The sequence below is a fragment of the Anolis carolinensis genome, chromosome 4 (assembly GCF_035594765.1).
Source record: "Anolis carolinensis isolate JA03-04 chromosome 4, rAnoCar3.1.pri, whole genome shotgun sequence".
Lineage (NCBI taxonomy): Eukaryota > Metazoa > Chordata > Lepidosauria > Squamata > Dactyloidae > Anolis > Anolis carolinensis.
In genome coordinates, this window is record NC_085844.1 from 101122065 (window position 1) to 101149073 (window position 27009).

Here is a 27009-nt window from a genome sequence, read left to right on the forward strand (position 1 = left end):
CAGACATGGGTCGCGCCGCGCGTGCAGCTGAACGTACCAGCTGGCCGCTCCCCTCTTCAACACTGCACCAATGGCCCGTATCCGGCTGGATTCCGTTCTAAAAGTGTGAGCATTGTCCTCCATATAGCCCCTCACCGTGGTCAGGAAAAAATCCAGTTCAGAGGACTCTCCCCCAAACTCGATCCTTAGTTCCTCTCGTCTCGGTAGGGGTCCCTGTGGTGGCAATCCCCAATTCTCCGCCCGTCGCAAGCCCCCTTGCGGACCAGTGGGCCCCGCTGCTGCTTCTCTTGGCCCTGTGCCACGCCCGGCATTCGCCAGGGGCACCAGGGTCTCAGCTGGGAGCGTAGCTGGGATTCTCGGAGGTTTTTCCCCTTCGTCGTCACTCTCCTCCACCCGCGTCAGGCTTGTTTGGGTCTTGGGCCGGGCGCCGGGCTCCTTTCGCATTTCCCTTCCCTTCGGTGCTGGGAGGTCTGCAAAGCCCTGGCTGCTTCCCACGCTCACGTCCCACATTGAGCCAGCCCGAAGTTCCCTTCCTCTCTCTGGCTCCGCCAAAAACGCCAGGCGCTCCATCGCCCTCGACATCACTGCCAGGGTGGTCTCCATCGCCGACATCCTCTCCTCCAGAAACACCATCCTTTGTGGGCCTGGGGAAGGTGAACCTTCCTCTCCTCCGGTGCTGTCTCCCCGCACCACTCCACGCCTCTGGGTTACCCCATTTGGCTGGGCATAAGCGGTGGATGACGCCAGGGCCGCCAGCTGGTGGAACTCAGCGTCCGGCTCGGGAGTGGCCCTTTCCGACCTTCCTCCTCCTGCGCCCAAGAGCTCTTCATCCTCCACTTGCATGTTACACCTCACCGCTACAGCGGGATGGTGTCCGTATTCTTGGCTTAGTGTCAGCTCACCACAGCCGCTCCTGAATGAACACACGAGACTCTCTGTGATATCACCAGAAACTTTTACTGTAGGAAACATGAACATCAAAAAAGCCAAGAATGGGAGGCTCCGGCCAACCATCCTTTATATACCCTCCCCCTCATTTGAAAAGTCTCTTCCCGCTCAGCAAAACCCCGCGCAAATTCCCCGCCAAGTCCAGCAGCCGTTTCTTCTCCGAGTCCTGAGCCGCAGGTGTCTTATCAATGTCAGTGACCCTGAAACTCAGAGCCACATCCAGGCTCTAGTAGCAGGGTTCTGACAGTAACTCATTTCTCAGAACACTTCTGTCATATTGAAAATTCCTTCCAACTGTGGAACTAGTTCATGAGTTAGACTGTTCAAGGACACTGGTTCTCAACCTGTGGATACCCAGGTGTTTTAGCCTACAACACCCAGAAATCCCAGCCAGTTTACCAGCTGTTAGGATTTCTGGGAGTTGAAGGCCAAAATGTCTGGGGACCCACAGGTTGAGAACCACTGTCCTAGGATATTATCACACATGTCACCTAAAATGGGTTCTCCCATGGTAAACCTGTCTTGGCTGAGTTGGGAAGTCTAGCCAGGTTTCTTATTGCACAAATCCTATTTGCACGAGTTTTGAGCTTGAGAAAAAAAATATGGACATCCACGAGAGGGGGGAGATGTGACATCCATTGTAGGCTGTACTTCAACCAAACATTAACCCACCCTCCCCCCATCATTGGATCACTCTCCTTCTCAGCTACAAAAACAATACTGGACCCTTTGTCACTGATGACTGTCAGATTGCATCTAAACTGGTTGCAGTTTCACAGGTTATTTAGCCTTCTTTTCCAAGAGTGCTGCTGTCTTTTCAAACTACAATTCCCAGGATTTCCTAGCATTGAGCTATGCAAATTAACAACAATTAAAAGGGTGTCAAACTGAATTAATTCTATGGTGTAGACACCATTAGAGGCTGATGACAGATTTAGGTAATGGTAAAGGTTTCCCCTGACGTTAAGTCCAGTCATGTCCGACTCTGGAGGTTGGTGCTCATCTCCATTTCTAAGCCGAAGAGCCAGCATCGTCCGTAGACAACCTCCAAGGTCATGTGGCCGGCATGACTGCATGGTGCGCTGTTACCTTCCCGCCTGAGTGGTACCTATTGATCTACTCACATTGGCATGTTTTCGAACTGCTTGGTTGGCAGGAGCTGGAGCTAACAGTGGCCGCTCACGCCGCTCCCGGGGTTTGCACCTGGGACCTTTCGGTCTCCAGCTCAGTGCTTTACGCACTTCGCCACCAGGGCTCCAGATTTACTCAGGAGTAAATCCCATTGAAATGAAAGTATTACCCTGTATTCTAGTGGTATATCTAACACTATATAATTAGTTTCACAGCTTCCAGGATTTCCTAGCATTTGTCCATCTCAGTTATAGGGATGTCAAACTGAATTAATTCTACCATGAGCCCTTCTACACTGCTATATAATCCAGAATATCAAGACAGATAATCCATAATATCTGTTTTGAACTGGATTACCTGAATCCACATTGCCATATAATCCAGTTCAATGTGGGTTTTATACAGCTATGTGGAAGGGGCCGAAAATGCTTTGCGAATGGTTCTGTTTATGTAAAAGTTCTATCAATATTTGTAGGCAAAGGCTTCCCCATTCTGTTTGATGCCAGTGACATTTTATTCACACTTTTGCATCATTCACAACTGAAACCCAAACTAGTCAGCATTATAATAATAATAATAATAATAATAATAATAATAATAATAATAATAATAATAATAATAACTTTATTTTTATACCCCGCCCCATCTCCCCGAAGGGACTCGGGGCGGCTTACATGGGGCCTTGCCCGATAAAACAATCAAATATCAAAACACAGCAATAAAACAGTTATCCAATAAAAACATCAATTACAGTAAAAACAATCGTTAAAATCAACATAAAACATACAATATTAACACTGGAGACTAATTCATAGAACCCAGGCAACGTGCAACATGTGCCGAAATGGGCCAAAATGGGGAAGGTAATTTCACAGTTAAAATGGACAAAGTGCAATATAGCATTGGCAACACCTCAAGAATGGGGCTATTATAAAATGGGCAGATCGATCAGTCCAACACCAGATTAAGTATCAAAGGCCTTTTGAAAGAGCCAGGTTTTTAAGCTCCTACGGAAGGAGAGGAGGGTGGGGGCACATTATATACCTTCTGGAAACCCAGGATGTCTAAAGAGCTAAGATTATAACACATATTCATTTACAATTAAATTCTGTAGCTAAAAATATTTTCACTTTTAAATATTATGGGGAAGCGTTCACATCTGCCTATAAGGAAAAAAAAATCCCTCCATGACCTTAAAATCTAGAATTTAATGTCTGAAAACATTAAGGTTGATTTCTGAGATGCAAACATCCCCATTCAAGTTGAAAAATGAGCCATCATATTTTTACTTTCCCAACAATCCTACCTGATCTTGGGAGCTAAGCAGTGTCAGCCTTAATTAGTACTTGAATGGGAGTCTGGCAATGAACACTAGAAGCTGTGGGCTATATTTCAGAGGAAGGAACTGACAAAATCTCCTTTCCACAGAGGTGACATGGGTGGTTGGATGGATACTTAGGGAGGTCTCTTGATATCACATTACGAACATAGGCCAGTCATTGTATCATATTATGGGTGATCGAAATGAAAAACAAGTTGAAATGAGGATAAGTATACCATGACTTTATTTGGAGTAGATATGGAGACACCATAACAGTTGAAATTTCTCCTTACACAAGGGAAATTTTGCAGGATTCCTATGCCATGAAAGTAGCTTGATGAAAGTTTTTCAGTTCTTATCAAAGCTACAACCCAGTCAACACCATTAAAATAAAGAGCGAGTCCATTATCACTCATATTTGCTGAAAGCAAAGTGTGTCTAACAAAAAGAATACAGGCAGTCCTCAAGTAACAAACAAAGATAGGTTCTATCAGTTTGTTCTTAAGTTGAATTTATATGTAAGTTGGAACAGGGATTTTTTTAAAATATAATTCCAGCCCCCCCCCCCTTTTTTTTTTTTGGTTTTGGATATCGCAGGGAAGGATTGGCACCTCTGTAATGCTTTTTTTCTGTCTCTGCCCCTGTTCAGAAGATTTCACCTCACTTTCGGTCCCTGTGATAATTGGATTTTGAAAAATGACGCTTTCACATTTATTCACATTTATTGTTGAACAAAAAAATGAACATTACAGTACAGTAGTTGTCGTCACAAACCAGCATAACCAGACAAACTCTGAATCCTATCAAGAATTTCTTGTTACCACCATTATTTACATGTACAACAATCTATGGTACGTACATTTATCAATCCTTCATGCTCTGGTGTTCTGTTCGGTGGGCATGCTTCCAAACACAAACTTTGCTAGGTCTTACTTTCAGGGGAGGCCTTATATTTAGCAATACAGCAAAACCTCTACTAGGTCTTATTTTCTGGGGATGTCTTATTTTAGGGGAAACAGGGTATATTCTATATACCCTTGCTGCTGTGGTATAGTTGGTCCTCCATATCCACAGAGTTAACCATGTGATAGTTTTTAAAAGTCTGATTGTGTAATAATCAGACATTTCATACACTTATATACTGGGGGGGGGTTGCTTAAAAATTTATTGGGCAAAAGGGGTCATGTCATGACACAGAGGCCTTAAAAGGCCACACACACTTCTTAGCACACACTTCTTAGTCCAACAAAAATACGCTTAGAAACACTTAACTTCAGTGTTTCTAGCTATAACTTAAAGCGTTTGCCCAAACTGGGCTTCAGAAAGCAACTGGAAAATAATCTGGATTAAACAGGGAAAAAATCGTATTAAATGGAAAGAAAACTCGGATTAAACTCAGTCAAACAAACAGCAACAAACAGCGCTATAACACAAGGTCCTCACAGACAGCGCTGTATCCAGGAAGTTAAGTTGTAAGTGACTATTGCCAAAGCCAGCCAAAGCCCCAAAGCGCCGCTATAAAGGATTCCAAACAAACGCTACTATCGACTGGCTTCGTAGAGACTATCAGTCCTGGAACCGCTCCATTTGTCTTCTCATTGGATTGGAAGACAGAACACTGATGGAGGAATTGTTTTTGTATAGGCCCAAACTTCAACAGTGGGGCATTACTCTCAGGAGGGTACTAGTAGACCCATTGATTCGCCCCCTGGACATCAGGCGGAATCTTGGTAGACAAGATCCCCCAGGTTTAGGCCATGTCTATGTTACCTCTCAGTCCCGTTCTCAGACATCATTAGTGCCTAGCCCCCTTCCCACGCTAGATGATGATCTGTTAGATGACTCCTTTCCTCCTACACCAGCGGAGATAGGCCCCTCCTTTAAACAACCAAGTATTGCTGGTGATTTTCTATCTCAGGACAGCTGACTATCCCCTTCAATGGGCAACCTCAATCAGTCATCTCTCCAGGGGGGAGAGGGTTTCCACGGGCAGGGTCTCATTGAGGTGGTTTGGGGGAGAAGGAAGAACGGTCACTTTCGACCCAGGGAGAAGCGCAACAGAGTTTTTGCGACCCTGGAGAGGAATAGGTGTGGTAGTCTTCAGGACAGACCTCCCAGCCTTAAGGTCCTGCTTTTGAACGCCAGATCCGTCAACGGTAAAACAGCTGTTATCCAGGATTTGATCCTGGATGAGGGGGTGGATCTGGCATGCATCACCGAGACGTGGTTGGACGAGCAGGGTGGTGTGAATCTCACTCAGCTGTGCCCACCAGGTTTCAGGGTGCATCAGCAGGCCAGGGCTGGGGGGCGGGGAGGAGGAGTCGCGGTGATTGCTCGGCAGTCCATCGCCCTGATCAGATGCGCCGTTCCGCAGTCTTCGAGGTTTGAGTGTGTCTTCCTGAAGGTGGGAGCCCGAGACAGCTTGGGGATTCTGCTGGTGTACCGTCCACCCCGCGACCCAGCAGTCTCTCTGTCCGAGCTAGCAGAAGTGGTCTCCAATTCGGCCCTGGTCTCCCAACAACTCATAGTTTTGGGGGACTTTAATATTCATGCCGAGACCTCTTTGACAGGTGCAGCTCAGGATTTCATGGTTGCCATGACGACCATGGGGCTGACTCAAGTTATATCTGGGCCCACACATCAGGCAGGACACACGCTGGACCTCGTCTTCATTGTGGACGGTGGGACAGTCAGAGTGGAAGAGCAAAATATTCTTCCATTGTCATGGTCTGACCATCATCTGATCTGTTTGAGTTTCGCCGTGTCTTCTAACCTCCGCAGGGGTGGTGGACCCATTAAGATGGTCCGCCCCAGGAGGCTGATGGATCCGGATGGACTCCTGAGGTATCTTGGGGATCTTCCTGTTCTGGAGACTGGCGATCCTGTCGATGTCCTGGCTGATCGCTATAATAGTGAGCTGACAAGGGCACTTGACACGATCGCTCCCGAACGTCCTCTTTCGCTGCGTAGAGTCATGTCGACTCCTTGGTTCACTGAGGAGCTGGCTGTGATGAAGCGTGCGAGGAGGGGACTAGAGTGCATCTGGAGGAAATCTCGGGATGTGTCTGACCAAGCACGGGCTAAAGCCGCTATTAAGGCTTACTCCGTGGCTCTGCGAGCAGCCAGGAAAGCTTTCACGACTGCCCGCATAGCGTCTGCGGCCAACAGGCCATCGGAGTTGTTCCGAGTTGTTGGGGAGCTCCTGCGGCCTCCTGAGACCCAGGGGCTTCCTGATGACTTGGCAACTAGGTGCAGCGATTTTGCGCACCACTTTGCAGGCAAAGTTGCTCAGATACGCCATGAGTTGGAGTCCAGCTTAATTGTAGTTCCAGCGGAGGTAACCGAGGCACCTGTCTGTCCGATTTTGTGGGATTCTTTCCGGCTTGTTCTTCCGGATGACGTGGAGGGGATTCTTGGGTCTGTGAGGGCGACCACTTGTGCTCTGGATCCTTGTCCCTCTTGGCTGGTTAAGCAGGCCAAAGAGGGGTTGTTGGATTGGTTTGTGGCTATAATAAATGCCTCCCTGGGTCAGGGGTCATTTCCATCTTGTTTTAAGCAAGCGGTGGTAAAACCGTTACTAAAAAAGACCTCGCTAGACCCATCTGTATGTAACAACTACAGACCAATTTCCAACCTCCCGTTTTTGGGCAAGGTTCTGGAGCGGGTGGTGGCCACGCAGCTCCAGGAGTTCCTCGATGACACTGATTTTCTGGACCGCTCGCAGTCTGGCTTCAGGCCTGGGCACAGCACTGAGACGGCTTTGGTCGCCTTGGTGGATGACCTCCGCAGGGAACTGGACAGGGGGAGTGTGACCCTGCTGGTTCTCCTGGACATCTCTGCGGCTTTCGATACCATCGACCATGGTATCCTTCTGGGGAGGCTCTCCGGGATGGGACTCGGTGGCACTGTTTTGCAGTGGCTCCAGTCCTTCCTGGAGGGCCGTTCCCAGATGGTGAAGCTGGGGGACACCTGCTCGGACCCCTGGCCTTTGACCTGTGGGGTCCCGCAAGGGTCTATTTTATCCCCCATGCTTTTTAACATCTACATGAAACCGCTGGGAGAGGTCATCCGGAGTTTTGGAGGGTGTTGCCATCTCTACGCAGATGACACACAAATCCACTACTCGTTCCCACCTGACTCCAAGGAAGCCCCTCGGGTGCTGAACCAGTGCCTGGCCGCTGTGGCGGACTGGATGAGGAGGAACAAGCTGAGGATCAATCCTGACAAGACAGAGGCCCTCCTGGTCAGTCGCTCGTCGGATCGGGGTATTGGGTGGCAACCTGTGCTGGACGGGGTTGCACTCCCCCTGAAATCACAGGTCCGCAGTTTGGGGGTCCTCCTGGATTCAGCGCTGACGCTTGAAGCGGAGGTGTCGGCGGTGGCCGGGAGGGCTTTTGCACAACTCAAACTTGTGCGCCAACTGCGACCATACCTCGTGAAGTCTGACTTGACCACGGTGGTGCATGCATTAGTTACCTCTAGACTGGACTACTGTAATGCGCTCTACGTGGGGCTTCCCTTGAAGACGGCCCGGAAGTTACAGCTGGCCCAACGTTCGGCCGCCAGACTAATAATGGGGGCGAGTTACAGGGAGAGATCTACTCCCCTGTTTAAGGAGCTCCACTGGCTGCCGTTCATCTTCCGGTCCCAATTCAAGGTGCAGACCATCATTTATAAAGCCCTAAACGGTTTGGGACCCGCCTACCTTCGTGACCGTATCTCCTATCATAAACCTGCCCGACCTCTCCGATCATCGGGGGAGGCCCTCCTGTCGCCACTACCTATATCTCAGGCTCGCCTTGTAGGAACAAGGGAGAGGGCCTTCTCTGCGGTGGCCCCTCGCTTGTGGAACTCGCTGCCCATTGAAATCAGGCAAGCCCCCACCCTTTTAGCCTTCAGGAAAGATTTAAAAACATGGCTCTTCCGGTGTGCTTTCGGAGAGTAAATGTTCTATGCTACTCCCCCCGATATTTATCCTCTAGACTGGTTCACTATCTGATGTCCCGTCCCTCGAGGTTTTATTCTGATCCCTTTCTCACCCAGAGTTTTAATTTTTAATCTAGTTTTTAAATGTAGTATTCATGCGGCCCGCTCGTGTTATATTGCTGTTTTGATCTTATGTTGTACTGTTTTATTTTATGTAATGTATTATTTAATTGTATTATGTTATGGTTTATTGTATTGTCTTGGGCATGGCCCCATGTAAGCCGCCCCGAGTCCCCGTTGGGGAGATGGTGGCGGGGTATAAATAAAGTTTTATTATTATTATTATTATTTTTTCCCAAATGGTCAAAGCAAAGCCGCAGTCGAGTCGATCCAGAGGTCCAGGAAAGGAGAACGCTGCACTCATGATAAACCAGTCCAAACGTCGTCTTTTAAGGTAATCAAACAAGCCGTAGTTGATTCAATCCAAAGGTCCAGGAAGGGAGAAAGCCACACTCACGATAAACCAGTCCAAATGTCGATGATTCTCAGGAAACAGGACTCCAAGCTGCAGAAACCAAACCCAAAACCCAACACAAGAAGGGGCAGCGGCAAGAATACAGACAATATGTAATTGACACTTTGCCTTCTGCAAAGATCCCCCATTTCAGCGCCTACTTTTAACTTACACATCATTATCCGACGATGAGCTGGCCTCCACCCCATCATCATCTCTAACAGCTGTTCTTGTCTTCAAACCCGAACCTCTGTTAACATCGCTCCAATTCTTCCACCTCCTGTCAAAACTTAGATTTCCCCATGACTCGGATGTATCTCCTGTTTGCCAATCCTCATGTCCCGAAAACCCCACAAACATATCACTAGAAGTTGGCTCTGCACATAAATTCCTAATCTCTTGTATCTTAGCCCAATCCATTGTATCATTATCATCACTCCAGACCCATCATCCCCAGAGAAACCCATAAATGATTCATAATCCGTGGGAGCAGTAAATATATCCCGGAGCTTCTTCCTCTCCCGTTCTTCATCTGATTCCTCCTCCCGAGTAATCCACTTTGTACCTCTATTCCCATCCACCACATTTTCTTCCACGTTCATCGACTCCCCGCCACTTGAAAACCCCTCATCAGTAGGTGTCATAAGTATATCCTGGATCCGTTCCCTTTGCTGTTCTTCATCTGACACCTGCTCACTTGACTCAACTACAACACTATCCCCCTCCGCAAAGCCCCCCACCGGCGAAGCCACATCTTGGGATAGTTCAGTAACCACCGCAGGATGGTTTTCAGATGTTGCCAATTTCAACATCGACCGGTGGAATACAGGGTGTACTTTGAGAGATGAAGGCAAGCGTAAACAGAATGCCACAGGTGAGATCTTCTTTACAATTGGATATGGCCCTAAGAAACGCGCTGTGAACTTACTGCCGGATGGACGTAAATTTTTTGAAGACAACCAAACCAAATCTCCCTCATTTAAATCTTCCCCAGCCTGTTGCAACCTATCAGCCTGTTTCTTTTGAGAGGCCTTAGACTCCAACAAAATCTTCCTGGCTACATCATGTAAAGCTTGAAATTCATTAGCACGATAAGTAACATCAGGTGACACTACATTTCATGACAGTGCTGGACCCCACCGCGGATGTAAGCCATATGTTAGTTCAAATGGCAAGTGACGGCTGACACTATGAGTAGCATTGTTGTACGCAAACTCCGCAATCGGAAGCCACTGTGCCCAGATTGCACACATTGCTGTAAACAAAAACATCTTAAGTATTGTTCAAGAAAACCATTAACTCTTTCTGATTGTCCATCGGTTTGTGGATGAAACGCAGAGGAAATATTTAACTTAGTCCCTGGGTCTGGAACTGTGTCCAGAAACGAGACACAAACTGTGGAGCTCTATCCAGAGACAATAACTTCAGGAGCTCCATGTAAACAAAAAATGTGACGAATATACAACCCTGCCAAAGTCTGAGCCGATGGAACTCGAGAACATGGTATGAAGTGAGCCATCTTAGTAAGTAAGTCCACTACTACCCAAATACAAGTGTAACCACGAGCCCTGGGAAGATCAGAGATAAAATCCATAGAAATGATCTGCCAAGGCTTATCCGGTACAGGTAATGGTGACAATAACCCCCTTGGCTGCCCGACAGGATTCTTACATTGCTGACACACAGCACAACTATCACAATACTTCAAAATGTCTTGTCGCATTTTAGGCCACCAATAATTGCGAGTAATGAGTTGCACAGTTTTAAATAGTCCGAAATGCCCCGCTGCTGGCTCATCATGATGAGCACGAATGACTTTTAACTGCCATCTCCCAGTGGGTACATATAGTTGCCCATTTCTTACCAATTCTCCATCTTGCTCCTGTAGATTTGGCAAAACTGTTCTAGTCCCACTAGAAAGTAAAATCAACTTTTCTTGCGACCAAGCATCGCCCGTTTGACTATTAATTACTTGATTAAATAAATCATCATCGGAGTCAGATATTACATTTAAGGACGACGGTAACACAGTCTTGATCATTGGCTCAACCAAGGATTTATATTCTGGTTTTCTTGACAGGGCATCTGCTTTTATATTCTGTTTGCCCTCAATAACTCCCACTTTGAAATCAAACCTAGAGAAAAATAAAGCCCAGCGTGTTTGCCTCTGATTCAACTTCCTAGCTGTTTGTAAATGTTCTAGATTTCTATGGTCGGTTCTCACAATAATAGTATGTTTTGCACCTTCCAACCAATGCCTCCAAACCTCAAAGGCCACTTTAATCACCAACAATTCTTTCTCCCATGTGGTACAATGCTGCTCAATGGATGAAAGTTGTCTTGAATAAAATCCACAAGGTCTCAACCTCCCCAAACCATCCATTTGTGACAGTACAGCCCCCAACGCATAATTTGAAGTGTCTGCTTCAACTATAAATGGTTTATTAACATCAGGATGAACTAAAATGTTACCATCAACAAAACTAGAGTTAAGACGCTCAAAAGCTTGTTGTATCTCTTCGGTCCATACAAAAGGATGATTTTTCTGGAGTAGACAGGTCAAATGTAACGCTAATTGGGCACAATGAGGAATAAATTCCCTATAATAGTTAGCAAACCCAAGGAATCTTTGAGCTCCTTCCACGAGTTAACTGTATCCACCTTATGTGGATCCATCTTCAGTTCTTTTCCAGAAATGACATGCTCCAAAAACTCCACCTCTATCACATGGAACACACATTTAGACGCCTTTGCAAATAACCCGTTGTCCCTTAGACGTTTTAACACCTGCTGTACATGCTGTTTATGGTCATATATGTTTTTAGAAAAAATAAATAACCACAAAACGATCAAACAAATTGCGGGAGATGTCGTTGATCAACCACTGAAACACAGCTGGAACATTGCACAAACTGAAGGGCATAACTAAAAATTTGTAGGCCCCAAAACACGTATTGAACGCGGTCTTCCATTCATCCCCTTCCTTAATTCAAACTAAATTATAAGTGCCATGTAAATCTAACTTAGAAAATATAATTGCACCTTGTACTCTAGATAATAATTCAGGTAGCGGATATCGGTCTCTGATGGTAAACTTATTTAACACCTGATAGTCACAAACCAACCTAAGATCCCCAGTCTTCTTTGCTACAAAAAACACTGGGGCCGCAGTAGGAGAGCTTGACGGTCTAATAAATCCTTTTTCCAGATTCTCATCTAAAAACTCACGTAAAGCTTGCTGTTCCGGAACAGATAAAGCGTACAAATGCCCAGAAGGTAATCTGGCCCCCTCTTCTAATTTTATGGCGCAATCATAAGGCCTATGTGGGGGTAATTTATCAGCTTTTTTTTTTTTTTACAAAACACATCTTTGAAACTAAAATAACATGATGGCACCCCCTCTAAGTCAGGATCATGACAACCAAACACTGTTGCTTCCCAATTGTTATTGTTTTTGTGATCCAATCTATGTGCGGGTTGACCTTAGCTAACCAACTCATACCTAAAGTCACTGTGTATCTTGGTAATCTGGTAATACTCCACACAAAGTTGTCTACCACCCCTTGCAAACTCCATGCCACACCCAACGTCTCATGAGTAACCAAACCAGTTCCTACTAACTTGCCGTCTGCTCCTTCCACAAACCATCTTGCTTTTCTTAGTTAATGGTATCCCATGTTCCTGTGCAAACTCGCTCGTCCATAAAGGAACTGGTAGCTCCTGAGTCCACGAATGCCCAAGTAGTAACATTCACACCTTCCCCAAACAGAAGGTCACAAGTTGAAAAAGTTGAAAAAGTCCTGGCATAGAGGATCTATACCTAAATAAAAATCCCGACCATTTTTATAACTATTTTATCACCAGAAGCTCACTAAATCAGACTTCAAGCTCTTGTTTGACTTCTTTTCCACCCCCAAAGGGCACATGTTTTCTCTTTTGCCTTTCCCGCCCCCTTCCCTGGAAGCTTTTACATTAAAATAATAATAGCAGCTCAGGAAATCTCATTCACCCTTGTTGACACTTTGCCACAAGGATATATAGGACCTATTTGGTAATTTTAGGAGTCTGTGAGAGTTCACAGCAGAAATAATGGCTTGGCTGACAAGTCAAGGTATGACTCTGTGCTTCAAATATTTGCTCTAAGTGGCAATATACTACACATGCTTATTATGCTTATTGAGAACCAGGCTGAGGAAAATGGTGCAAACTGCTGTTCTATATTGGAATTGACCCGCAAATGAGCGCCTGTCTGTCTGTATGAGATGAAAGAACCCCAGGAAATGTTTCCCTTTTAAAATGAAAAAGAGGGGGAAAGTCACTTAATCTTTTCAGCATTTGTTAAACTAACCTCAAAAATCAGAACAGTAAATAAGAAGCAACACTCTGAGAAATGGAAACTAGGGGCAGTTAACAAAGAATGCCCCCAGGCAGAAAGTAGCTAGTAGATATAGCAATTCAATGCAAATTAGGGTGATTATCTGCAACATTTACGCTGGCCTCCAACTGACAAGAGTTCTTCCCTCACCCTGGACTTCCCACAGATATATATAAACCTTCCTTGGTTAGTTTCTCCATACCTCACAACCTCTGAGGATACCTGCCATAGGTGTGGGTGAAACATCAGGAGAGAATACTTCTAGAACATGGCCATACAGCCCGGAAAACATACAACAACCCTGTGATCCCGGCCATGAAAGCCTTCGATAACACATTAAACTAGCCTTAGTTTACCCCCTTCCAAGAAAGCAAGGAATACATAACCTACCACTTACATGACACAGAAAGCACAACATCATAACCCAAAATAAAACAGGTAAACAATTAGCACAAAACATAAATTGTCATGGAGCCAAATCCCAGGGCTGAATTTCCAAGCCCTGAATCTGGCTTCATAACATAACATAAATAACCCTGCAAGCACCTGGCGGGAGAAGATAAAATGAGCCTGGGAACTCAGGGTTGAAAGTATAAACATTTATAATTGATATAGTGTGGGAATGGTAGTAATGTGATCCAGAGGGTGGGATTTGATGATGATATTTGCGTGTGGTATTACGTTGCATCAGAAGTGATAAAATTGAATGTATGTAAACATTAGGTCATTCTCGACTTTTCCAAAGTCATGTATTCTTCAATAAAGATTGGATTTGAGAGCAGCTATCTTTGATCTGCGTTCAGACTGGTCCTTTGAAGTGAGCCTGACATTTAAGTCGAGAAACCCGTTCTCACCCTCCTGCGGAATTCGCAGTGAAGTGATAATGAGTGAAGAAGGAGATCAAAGCCCAAATGGAGCAGGGAGGCCTTCGCAAGGGGCCCGGCCGAAGAGAGAAGAGACGCTGCAAGCCATAGCTTCCTCTACGGGGTACCCCAGGCCGAACGGCGTGACCCAGAGGATTCCCAGGGGAGGAAGAGGCGTCTCTGCGGCTGCAGAAACCAGTTGGGGATCTGGAGGAAGTATGCCGGAGACCGTGGCCCTGCGGTTATCCATCCTGGAAACTAATTTATCCAGGCTGTCGGAAACCGTGGGGAGGTTGGTGCCACTATTGGAAGAGAATCTCCAAAAGGAGCCCATCCGATATGGCGCCGAGAGAGAGCCAAGTAAAGAAGGAGATTGGAGCCAGAGGGGCCAGCGAGCATCAACGCAGAGTCCCGTGGCGGCAAGGGACGAGGGAGATGAGGAATACTGGCAGGAGCTGGAGTTCCGAGACAGAATGGCACGCGAAGTGGAGCGCCAGCGAGCTCTGGGAACTCTGAGGCCGCCATCTCCAACAGAGCTCCCAACCCCCCGAATGGGCGTCGGGGTGGAAAGACCACTGGGGCCAGGGATCGGGTCCAGTGGATTTGCAGACGAAGGCGGAGAGGAGCGGGAGATCCAGGAAGAGGAGGAGGATGTGCCGTACGACGAGGAAAGGCGAGATGCGGGGGCTACAGCGAGGCCAGTATGCGGATGGGTGGAAGGGCCGACAGCGGCGGCAGAATTTCGGGAGCCGCGCAGAATGACCACCGGAGTGGGGCGCGGCGTGTTCCAAGGGGCCGCCCGAGGAAACCCGATGCAACCCTTCCCCATGCCTCCCAGACAGCATCAACGGGCCGCAGAATGGATGCCAAGAAGGGAAGATCTCAAACTAGAATACGGAGGGGAATCAGATGAACTGAACTTTTTTCTAATTAGCATCAGAGGATACATGGAAGACAATGCACACACATTCCCCTCCGAAGCAAGCAGGGTTCGAGCCATCGGCAACACACTAAAGCGAGGAGCAGCCAGCTGGTATGTGCAACTACATGCCAGACGCGACCCATGCCTGAGGTCAGTGCCCCGCTTCCTCGCCGCACTGGAAAACCGGTTCAGAGACCGGCTAGAGCAATTGAGGGCTCGAGACCAGCTGAAAGGAATAAAGCAGAGGGACAAAACGGTGCCCGAGTACGCAGAGGAATTCCTCCACCTCGCGGAAAGGGTACCAGAGTGGTCTGAAGTGACCAAAGTGGAATTATTTAAAGAGGGACTACGCCCCGAGATTTTCAGCTGGGCAGCGCACAGAGATGACCCCGAAACGCTCCAGGGATGGATTCAACTAGCGGGGCGCGTTGAATCCACCCTAGCCCAAGTAAAGCGCTTCAGGAGCAGCGGCGGCCAGCAAAGACCGGTGGCGAGAGGTCGAGGAGAAACGAGGAAGCAGGAAAGACCCGGAGGGAGGCCGGGGATTCCCTCCAGAGGAGACGACAACAAACCTAAACCGGGATGCTTTGTATGTGGGAAGACGGGCCATCGAGCAGCAGAATGCTGGGCCCGGAAGGGGGAGCCGCCAAAACCCCCAAAGCCCAAGCCAGCAACCGGGAGGCGTGCGGAAGAGGAGGTGCAAGCCCCAGAATCTTCAGAAAAACTGGTGAGTCGGGACAAACGCATGATAGTAGTGCCAATCTGCCTCTCGGGGCTAGAGAATCGGGCCACCTGCAAGGCATTTGTGGATTGTGGTTGTTCTAGAAACATTATAACTCCGGAATTAGCAGGAGCGCTGAAATGTCAGCAGATGGCGCTTGACTCCCCAATTGCATTTTCGCAGCTAGATGGATCAGTCACTGCTGGGGAAGTATCTACAAAGGAAATACGGGGGGTCCCATGTAAAATAGGCAAATGGGAAGGAAGAATATCCTTTGTGATAGCCCCTATTGCCACATACCACGTAATATTAGGGATACCATGGCTCGAACAGGCAAATCCTGAAGTAGATTGGAGAGGAAAGAGCCTAGCATTTAAAGAACAGCAGACGCAATGGGAGATAAGCAAAATTGCAGAAGAGGAGGACGAGGGAGATGAAGCAGATGAGATAGACCCACAGCTATTGCCACCTGAATACAGAGACTTTGTGGATGTTTTCAATCAGAAAGAGGCCAGTAAATTACCTCCCAAAAGGAATATAGAAGTAGAAATTGAAATAACCCCAGGAGCAAACTTACCAAAACCAAAAGTGTATCCCATGTCTGTGCAGGAGAAGGAGGAATTGAGGAAATATATTGATAAAAACCTGGCGCGAGGCTTCATTAAGCCATCCAATTCTCCTCTCGGGGCCCCAGTGTTATTTAGGAGAAAGAAAGACAACTCCCTAAGATTGTGCATTGATTATCGAAATTTAAATGCAATTACTAAGGACAATAAATACCCTATGCCCTTAGTAAAGGATTTAATTACCGTATTGAAGAAAGGGAGCATATTTACCAAACTGGATTTAATTGAAGCATATCATAAATTAAGAATTAAACCGGAGGATACTTGGAAAACTGCATTTTCCTGCGCATTCGGCCATTTTGAATATAAAATTTTACCTTTCGGATTAAAAAATGGAGGCGGTTGCTTTATGCAGCTTATAAATGAAATACTACACCCATTGTTGTACAGAGGGGTATTCATATTTCTTGATGATATCTTGATTGTGAGCGAAGATAAGGAAAAGCACGTAAAATTGGTCCGGGAAGTTTTGCAGAGACTAAGAGAAGCAAAGCTGTACGCAAAACTGTCCAAATGTGAATTTAATAAAACTCAAATTGACTTTCTGGGGTATCGGATATCTCCAGAAGGGTTAGCTATGGATCCAGCTAAAGTATCAGATGTGAAAGAATGGGGAGTGCCTCAAACAAGGAGGCAATTGCAATCATTTCTGGGGTTTGCAAATTTTTATAGATCCTTCATAAAAGGCTTCGCGCAAATAACCGCACCCCTTACTGAACTTTTAAAAACAAAAGGGAAAGGGGAGACAGCAAAAGTAAAAGCTCCTGGCGCCAAACTGGGTTGGACGCCAGAATGCCAAAAGGCATTTGAAACCCTAAAAGAATGCTTCACAGAAGGACCCATCCTAAAACACCCCGATATCAGGAGCCCTTTCATAATCCATTGCGATGCCTCAGACTGTGCGTACGGGGCAGTACTATTGCAAAAAGATCAAAATGGGAACTTAAAACCCTGCAGATATTTGTCCCGGAAGTTCAGCGAAACTGAAAAATGTTGGCCAATATGGGAAAAAGAGGCATTAGCCATATTAAAAGCCTTAGAATGCTGGCGACACTTCCTCGAAGGAAGCGGAATCCCATTTGAAATTTGGTCTGACCATAAGAACCTCCAGTATTTAAAGTCTCCTCGAAAATTGTCCCCCAAACAAATTAGATGGGCGCAATACTTCAGCAGGTTCGATTTCCAATTAAAGTTTTTTCAAGGGAAGCAGAATGTCTTGGCAGATGCTCTTTCACGCATGCCTCAACACGGAGGCATAACCACAGCAAAAGAGGGAACAATATTCTCTGATAAACAATGGGGCTTAGCTGTCAGGACAAGAGCGCAAACCCAAAAGGAGAACACGGCTATTGTTGAACTCGACGGGGAAGATAATTGGGGAAACGAACTGAAACAGTCTTATGATGGAGATCAGTGGATCGCATCCAACGCAGAAAAGGGGGAGCAGAAGGGGGGATTTTGGTTTGTGAACAAGAAACTGTATATCCCAGCAACATTAAGGATTAAGATTTTGCATCGTTTTCACAATAACCAGAGCGCTGGTCATACAGGAATTACAAAAACAACCAAGGCAATAGCAAAACATTGCTGGTGGCCAGGGATGAGGAAGGACATAAAGAATCATGTTGTTCAATGTGATGATTGTGCCAGAAATAAATCGAGAGGAGGGAAGCCAATGGGATTATTACAAACAGTAGCAGAACCTACCAGACCTTGGGAATGTGTAGCTATGGACTTTGTGGGGGAACTACCGGTTAGCAAAGGACATCGTTATATTTGGACAGTATTAGACCTGTTTTCTAAACAGGCCCACTTTATAGCACTGACGAAACTACCATCAGCCGAGAAACTAGCTGAATTGTACATAAACCACATTTACAAACTGCATGGATGTCCCAGTAGAGTGGTCAGTGACAGAGGAGTACAATTCACAGAAAAATTTTGGGAAAAATTCTTGGAAATGCTAGGAGCAGAAAGGAGTCTAAGTTCTGCTTTTCACCCCATGACAAACGGGGCGGTAGAACGTACTCAGCAGACACTTGGGCAGTTCCTTCGAATGTACTCTAACATGAGACAAAATGACTGGTCTAGGTGGTTGGCTTTTGCAGAACTAGCTTTTAATTCGACTATACATTCAGCAACAAATAAAACCCCCTTTGAAGTGGTTTACGGGTATGAAATACAGCCTTTGCCCCAGTTGCCAAGATGGACAGAGAATGAGGAAACAGAGGCAGGGAAATGGAAAACGCAAATGCTAGAATGCTGGAGTCAAGTGACTGCATCCTTAAAGGAAGCACACAAAAAGTATAAAGCGTTCGCAGACAGAAAGAGGGTGGAAGGCGATAAACTGGATAAAGGAGATCTAGTGTGGTTAAGTACCCAAAACATCAAATTGGGGCTACCTTCGAGAAAATTGGGCCCCAAATATATTGGACCATTCAGAATACAGGGTGTTATCAATGAAGTAACTTTCCAGTTGGCATTGCCAAAAAGTTTAGGGAAAATACACCCAGTATTCCATCGCAGCTTGCTGAAAAAATACATGGGGACTTTGGACAAAATGGACACATAGAGTTATTGTTTGATTTGTTTCAGGATTATGATGAAAGAAGAACCGAAGAGGAGGACGAAGAAAACGAGGGCGCCATGTCATGGAGCCAAATCCCAGGGCTGAATTTCCAAGCCCTGAATCTGGCTTCATAACATAACATAAATAACCCTGCAAGCACCTGGCGGGAGAAGATAAAATGAGCCTGGGAACTCAGGGTTGAAAGTATAAACATTTATAATTGATATAGTGTGGGAATGGTAGTAATGTGATCCAGAGGGTGGGATTTGATGATGATATTTGCGTGTGGTATTACGTTGCATCAGAAGTGATAAAATTGAATGTATGTAAACATTAGGTCATTCTCGACTTTTCCAAAGTCATGTATTCTTCAATAAAGATTGGATTTGAGAGCAGCTATCTTTGATCTGCGTTCAGACTGGTCCTTTGAAGTGAGCCTGACAATAAATCATATGCAACAAGCTTATTAAATGCATGTATCATTAAAAATTCCCTGGGCCTCAGGCTACTGAGGTTATACATAAAAACATTATACTAAAGATCTTAGAAGCTCTGCTTCTTTAGGCCATGTAAACATTGCCAAGTGCTTCAGTGATGTGCCTTACCAATCATAGAATCAAAGAATCATAGAATTGGAAGAGACCTTGTGGGCCATCCAATCCAACCCCCTGCCAAGAAGCAGGAAAATTGCATTCAAAGCATCCCCGACAGATGGCCATCCAGCATCTGCTTAAATGCCTCCAAAGAAGGAGCCTCCACCACACTCCAGGGCAGAGAGTTCCACTGCTTAACAGCTCTCACAGTTAGGAAGTTCTTCCTAATATTCAGGTGGAATCTCCTTTCCTGAATAGCTGCCTGGTCATTGCATATCAGGAAAGGCCTGATTTCACAGAAAGGTTTTAATTTGTGAGCAAAAGGCCAGTAGAGAGGGTAGATCGCACCTCTTTGGGAAGGGAGTTCCAGAACTGGGGGTCACCACCGAGAAGGTCTTCTCTATCATTCCCACCAACCACACTTGTGACGGGGGGGGGGGACCGAGAGAAGGGCCTCTGCTGATGATCTCTGGGTTTGTGTGGGCTGGTAGGAGGAGATGTAATCTCTCAAGTTGTTATTTGCCTTCAAGGCAACTCCAACATATGGCAATCCTATGTTAGTCCCACCCCGAGCTGTAAGGAGGATGGATAATAAATAAAAAAGTATCATCATTATTATCATCCCGGAGTTTGTGTTGTCGAAAACTTTCATAGCCAGAAGCACTGGGTTGCTGTAAGCTTTTTGGGCTAAATGGCCATGTTCTAGTAGCATTCTCTCCTGATGTTTTTCTTGGCAAAATTTGTTCAGGATGGGTTTACCATTGCCTTTCTCAGAAGTTGAGAGAATTTGACTTGCCCAAGTTCATACAGTGGGTTTCCAAAATCCTAGTCCAACACTCAAACCACCATACTGGTTCTCAGTAAGTATAAATGGAAATGTACCTTTTTGAGTCCAACTCCACTTAACTCCTTACAATAGTAGCGAAGAAAGTGCAGTCCTGGAAGACAGTGCGGTTGACTGATTTGAGCATTGGAAACCAAGTGGAGCAGGAGTCTGGAGAACAGGGGTCAAATCCCCACTCAACCATGGAAACCCATTATGTTGTTTTGATCAAGTCATGCTCTATCAGCCTCAGAAGAAGGTAAAAGCAAACCTCTACTGAATAAATCTTGCCAAGAAAGCCCATTGATCGGTTCATTTTAGGATGACCATAAGTCAGGAACAACATGAAGGCACAGTAACAAACTGCCGTCTTGGACTGATGAAGCTCTCAAAGGTGTTTCATGCTCTCAACCTCTCCCTACCTGCTCCTGAACATCCTTTTTCATGGCACAAAATAAAAAGAATTGTTTTCTTTGAAATTTCCAGGAATAAAAATTCACAATAGGTTACAACTTTTTCCTCTCCATCATGTAACATAAAACATACTTGCTTTTTTAAAACAAAAATTTGACTTTATCTCCACCTTCTCCATCAATTTTTATTTATATATTTAATTCATGTCTTGTCATTCTTTCAAATGGTTGCTCAGGGCATAATTTAAAGCAAAGCATAATAGCAATACAAATTTAAATACAAAAAGTCAACCTTATGAAAACATCAATATTTGAAAGCATTATACAATCGTGTGCATTCCCCAGGTAGTTTAAAGGACAGAAAATTATCACTCAGACCAACTACTGTAGCTAGTCATTCTTCATATATGCATTGAGTACACAATTTGGAGATTACTATGATAAAGCAATGTATACATCGTTCACAATCTGGAAAGGAATTTGCAGCAATTAGAAGATACAATTTGATGAACATTTAACACGCCTTGAAAGTTATGCTTTACTTTGTACAGGTATTTGTCGCACATTTTAGATGGCTTCTGTATGCATGATACATATTACAGTGTTCACAAATACATTAATGAAATCTCACAGAGTATGCTTACACATAAATTGATAAAGAAATTTGAATGGCATAGCCCAGGAAAAATCTAACATTTCTATTTACTAGTCAATTAGATGGCCAATGAAATCACACTTTGAAGAATAGCATTCTGAAGTGCTCATTTCCTTCTACATTTAAGTAGGCAGAAAATTAGATTTTTCCTAGCCTGTCTGATCTAGATTTTCAAAATGTATTTGTGAATAATATTCTTTTAAGCAGTGATTTCCACCATGTTCTGATTATCTAATTACTTTTGCATTCTTCCCATTTAAGATGCTTCCAATATTACTAACAGTTGGGAGGTTTGCATTTTGGCTGTCCCTGAATAAAGAGGAAAACTTACACTATGGCTATCTAAGTTATAGGAATAAGGAAAGAGTGCCTGATTTTCCACCATATCAAAGAGGTGGGACACAAAGATCAGCTACACAACTGAAACCTGTGGGTATAAAGCAGTGGTTCCCAACCTGTGGTCTTTGGACCACTAGCCGTACCCAAGAGTTAAAATATGGTCCGTGGCTTCACCGTTACTATACCGTTGCAACGAGAGTAACTGTTTTCACGAAATCCTCGTATAGTGCCAAGGCAACAGGGATGTTTGGAGGAGAGAGGCTGACTACCCACAAAAGGTGTGACAACAAGTCTCCTGACTGCTGCTTCTCTTCCTCCCCCCTCCCCCTGAGCGGAGCCATTCCATGTGGCACCTGGAAGAAGTGGGTGCCTTGGTGTCTTTGTTTTTAGGCTTGTTCCTGGGGTTATTTGGAGTACTGATTCAGAAAATTGCATTGGATAGACCACATCAGCTCTAGATTATTAAATATGGTTTTCTGTGGATGAGCAGATGGAGACTACTAGATGGCACATGTTCTGTGTCAGAAACTAGCATTGATGTGGTCTATCCAATGCAGTTTTCTGAATCAGCACCTCAAATAGGCAAACCAAATCTAAAGTTGACCAAAAACCAAGTTGTAACCCTTTTGGCACTAATGTTGGAGAGTGGTCCCTGGTCAAAGTGGTCCCTGGTCAAGTGGTCCCTGGCCAAACTGGTTCCTAGAAAAAATGGTCCCTGGTCAAAAAATGGTTGGGAACCACTGGTCTAAAGAGTTCATTGCAAGAAACTTGTGAAGTGATTTTACCATAGAAGAATTGTGCCTGTAGCTACTATTGACTGTAGTGCCTGTCCTATGGCTGCTTTGTTCTCACCCATTGCTGGGATTTATCTGTTCCCCATCACTCACTCTGACATCAGCCAGAGAGATCGGGAGTTTCAAGGAGGACAGAAGGGGCCTGTGGCCATGGGTGACACTAGAGCGAGCGATGAGGAATATGTAGGTTCTGTGTTGTGGCTGAGGACTAAAACAACAACATTTAGGGTGGCCACACAGGGGACTATGGGCTCCCTTCTGCCTCTGCAGCAGTTGAGGGAATCCTTGTTCAGACTAACTTTGGGATCAATTTGGCCAGTGTTCTGGGTCCATATGGATGGGGCCAGAGATATGAGGGCTATCCAGAAAGTTCATTACGTTTTGGAATTATAAATAAATAAAGTATAAGAGAAAACATTTACCATATTCAGTTGAAAGCCAGACCCAAATACTAGTCCTCACCATAGCTTTCCGCTGGATAACCCTCATATATTGGCAGGCATTCTTCCAGAACCAAATTAAATCATTTTACATAGTATTTACATGTTTATCATACTTATAAATAAGACCATGCATCTATTTTTTAAAAGTGAATGGGCAAATATGCAAACAATAGAAAATATGCTTATAAAAACATGCTTTTGTCAATGGGAAAATATACACCTTAAAATATATAGAAAAATGTACCTTTTTAATATGAATTCACTTGCCAGAAAAGTGGGGGGGGGGGGCACTGAAACATGATATAAGCTGAAGAAGAGATGCAAATCCAGGCTGGATTCAGGGAAATTTTAACCAGAACTGAAAGATGTTCACATCCCTATTGGATACTTGTCTAATTTATGTTGAAATAGGTGATAAGATAAGGCAGTGTTAACCATTCGGTATCAAGGTCAATGATAATACTACATTTTATCTTAAATCATTGTCAAACATTACTCACCAGGTTTTTAAAAAATAATGACCAAATTGGACATTATTATTTGATCCCAGTGTTTGATGAGCAAAATACTTTCAAGAAGCACAAGAGAGTTGAATTTAGCAAAACTGTAATTGGCTCTGAAATGTCTTCTTCTTTCCTTCCTGCAGGACTAGTCACAGCAACCAAAACTTTAATTAATTACGAAATTAACTCCCATAGCAGGATCAAAGTAGTACAAAGAATTCTTTTCTTTGCTAGTCTACAGGGAAAACAAGAAAGGTATTGAAAGACCTTGTGAGTTTGTTCAAGTAGAGCCTTCTGTATTTAGGATATTTTTTGCCACTTGTTCCTTTTAAACACTCACTTGTGAGACCTCTATAACATGTAACAATGAAGCCCAAGGAAGTACTACTGTATGAGTACAATGAATGTCTAGGTTCAACACATCATTTTATGTCTTCTTCTATTAAGAAACAAACTGATTCATCAAACTCTTGGAGGGCCACTATTTGGATGTATGTTAGTTCTTTTAGTTCTGTGGCTACTACTGCATTTTTTGAGAATTTCAGAATTTTACATTTTGGACTACAACTCTCAAAATTCCAGAGTTGACATGGCCTCTGAGCAGAATATGTTCCTGTTTACTGTTGGTGAAGTGTGTTAAAGCACTGAGCTGCTGAACTTGTAGACCGAAAGGTCCCAGGTTCAAATCCTGAGAGCGGAGTGAGCGCCCGCTGTTGCTCCAGCTTCTGCCAACCTAGCAGTTCAAAAACATGCCAATGTGAGTAGTAGATCAATAGGTACCACTCTGGTGGGAAGGTAACGGCGCTCCATGCAGACATGCTGGCCACATGACCTTGGAGGTGTCTACAGACAACGCCGGCTCTTCGGCTTAGAAATGGAGATGAGCACCAACCCCCAGAGTCAGACCTGACTGGACTTAACGTCAGGGGAAACCTTTACCTTTTTACCAATGCAACCCAACAGCATATATTACTAGAATAAACTAAATTCCTCTTCAAGTTTATTATTGTATTTTTAATTAAAGAGATCTGCATTCTACTTAATACTTCTAATGTCTGCAAGTGTGTTGTTTATCCGAATGATGTTATTTGATGTTGATCATTATCAACACACAAACTACAACCACTCATCAAAGTCGATTTCAGCATTCATTTTTAATAACATGAAGAATTACCCTTAGATCATGTAACAAAAATGCAATTCAATATAATTTGTTCAAAGGTATCTGTGAAAAAGGGTAGATTGCTTACAAAGAATTCATAGAAGAAGCAAAATCTCTACCACCAGCTTGGAAACTTTATCTTTTTAGGCTACAGCTCCCAGCAGCAATGAGCCAGCATGGTTCTTTATGTTTCGCCTGTTGCAATTTTTTCTAGGATGTGAAAATATCTACTAAATGCAGCATTATCCATTACAATGATGAATTCATCAGGATGGGTCCACTTTCATTTCACTCTCTATTTAGATCTTATATTAGCAGGAAAGGCCAAGCCAGACAGGCCTCCTGTCTACTCCATATATGGAACTGAATTTAAGATGATCATCTTAAGTCAATGTCTCCAAAGTTCAACAACCAATACAGGGCCCTCGCTTCAGAAATGTTATATTTAGCAACAAGTAAGGGATTCTCAATCAGACACATTTTGGTGTACTTAATTAATGTACAATGTTTATTTTCTTTAAAATATATAAACCAGTAATGAATTTGACTTATACTTAATTGCTAGAACCAACCAGAATGAATCAAATCCCACTAATACATTGCTTTATTCTAGTTAGGAATAAGAATTGGATTTAGTCTTGTGAGCACAGAGAAATAACTAGAGGAAGAGTATCAAATATCAGAGAGAAAATTAGGTGATGGTGATTTGCATGGTAATTGAGAAAGACAAGGCACTTTCTGTAGGATAAAGCACTCTGGTAGACCTAGGAGACTTGCCCTTCTCAGTTTGGTTTCTGGTATATCCATACATTTTGAATCTTTCCATATTAACCTGCCTTATACTAAGCCAGACCAATGGTCCATCTGCCCAGACTTGCAAACTGACTAGTAGTAGGCCTCCAAAGTCCCAAGCAGAAGGCTTTCTTAGCTATGCTACCCAAAACTGATTTTAACTAGAAATATCAAAGACTGAACCTAGGGCCTCATGTATGCAGAAAAGTTAAGGCTGGACATTAGTTTGTTTGTTTTAAGAATGAAATTCAGAGTTGTGAAACACTTAAAGGCAATAATAGTGTATATTTAAATGGCCTTTAAGTCAAGCACTTACTGTTTACATATATGGATATATAATGAAAACATATTTAGAATTTGGATTTTTCTTTTACTAGGATTAAGCCAGGCTGCTTTTAAATGAATTCTAGATATCTATCTAGCAGCTTACAACAACTGAGAAATAGGACTTGACATGAAGTGTGACAGAACAGAATTGGCTGGCATGATCCACATTTTTCTCCAAACTTGAAATGTTAACTGTATTTGTTAGAAGAGTTTTTTTAAATGAAAGGAGAGCTTGCAAGACAGAAATGAAATGGAAACAGATGGAAATAAAACAACACAAAATGATAGGAATGTGTTTCCTTTCCCTTTTGGTACCTTGGATAACTTTGGTAACATGTTCACCTGAATATCATTCATCAAAATTGAATGAGGAAGGGTGGATAGTCTACAGATTTCAAAAGGTCTTCTACACCTACGGTTCTCTTTGAATCACAGCTAATTAATTTCAAGCAGGGGAAAAACTGTATTAATTCATGAAAGCTAGTCATTTAAAACTGTCATATCTATAAGGAGAAAACCTACATTTTGTATGGAAGATTGTACATTCTAGTTTACATTCTCCCTCTATTTTTTCTTTCTACAGAAATTGCCACGAATTTGTTACACTGGAAGGTCATGGTGACAGCTAATGTTTGCCTGTCAATTCTCAGCCTCTTAAAGCACAATTCAATCAGGAAAAACAAAAAAGAAATTATCTACAGATAAATGAGAGTATGTGTTCAAGAGCTTTTCTATTCCTGAAAATTCTGATTTTTCTGTGCTTTTAGCCTGTTAAAATTTTGAGAGGAAGTCAAGCAATTGGGATACTTTTCAGATTATTTAAACACACCCCAAACATTTCTGTTATTAGCTACCTATCTAGTTCTTGGTAAAGTGAAAGTTGCAAAGCAGAAGGCCTCTATTCTAAAAACCTTAAAATAACATGGATATATTTTCCAAACTTTATTTGACATCACAAAGTAGGGCAACTCCACGCAATATCCAGTGTTCAGGAGACTGTGTGGTCCTTAGGTCCACCGCAGCAATGTAATTCAGATCTGTCCGAACTGGTTTCTTGTAGATTGGACACGAGTACAGCCATGGATCTTTTGCAGCTAGGAAGGGGGAAAATGAAAATCCTCCATTGTTACAAGGCTATGAACAACCAGAGCACCTTCTCAAAGAAGACAAATACAATTTAAAAATGATTTTACAGCAGATAACTAGAACTGAAATAGAAATGCAAATATAAGATATGATAAAAGCCCAG

General features: G+C 44.0%; 1 protein-coding gene across 7 annotated transcripts in view; it reads right to left on the bottom strand.

Annotated features, from left to right (window-relative positions):
* Positions 1-24614: 24614 nt before the first annotated feature.
* The window catches only part of dnah5 (dynein axonemal heavy chain 5), a 299154-nt gene continuing 296759 nt past the window's right edge, over positions 24615-27009 (bottom strand). For all 7 annotated transcript variants that reach the window (XM_062979391.1, XM_062979388.1, XM_062979389.1 and 4 more), the window contains one exon: positions 24615-26854. In XM_062979391.1, coding sequence (XP_062835461.1) covers positions 26703-26854 — 152 coding nt within the window. In that variant the 3' untranslated portion in view covers positions 24615-26702. The remainder of the gene's footprint in view (positions 26855-27009) is intronic.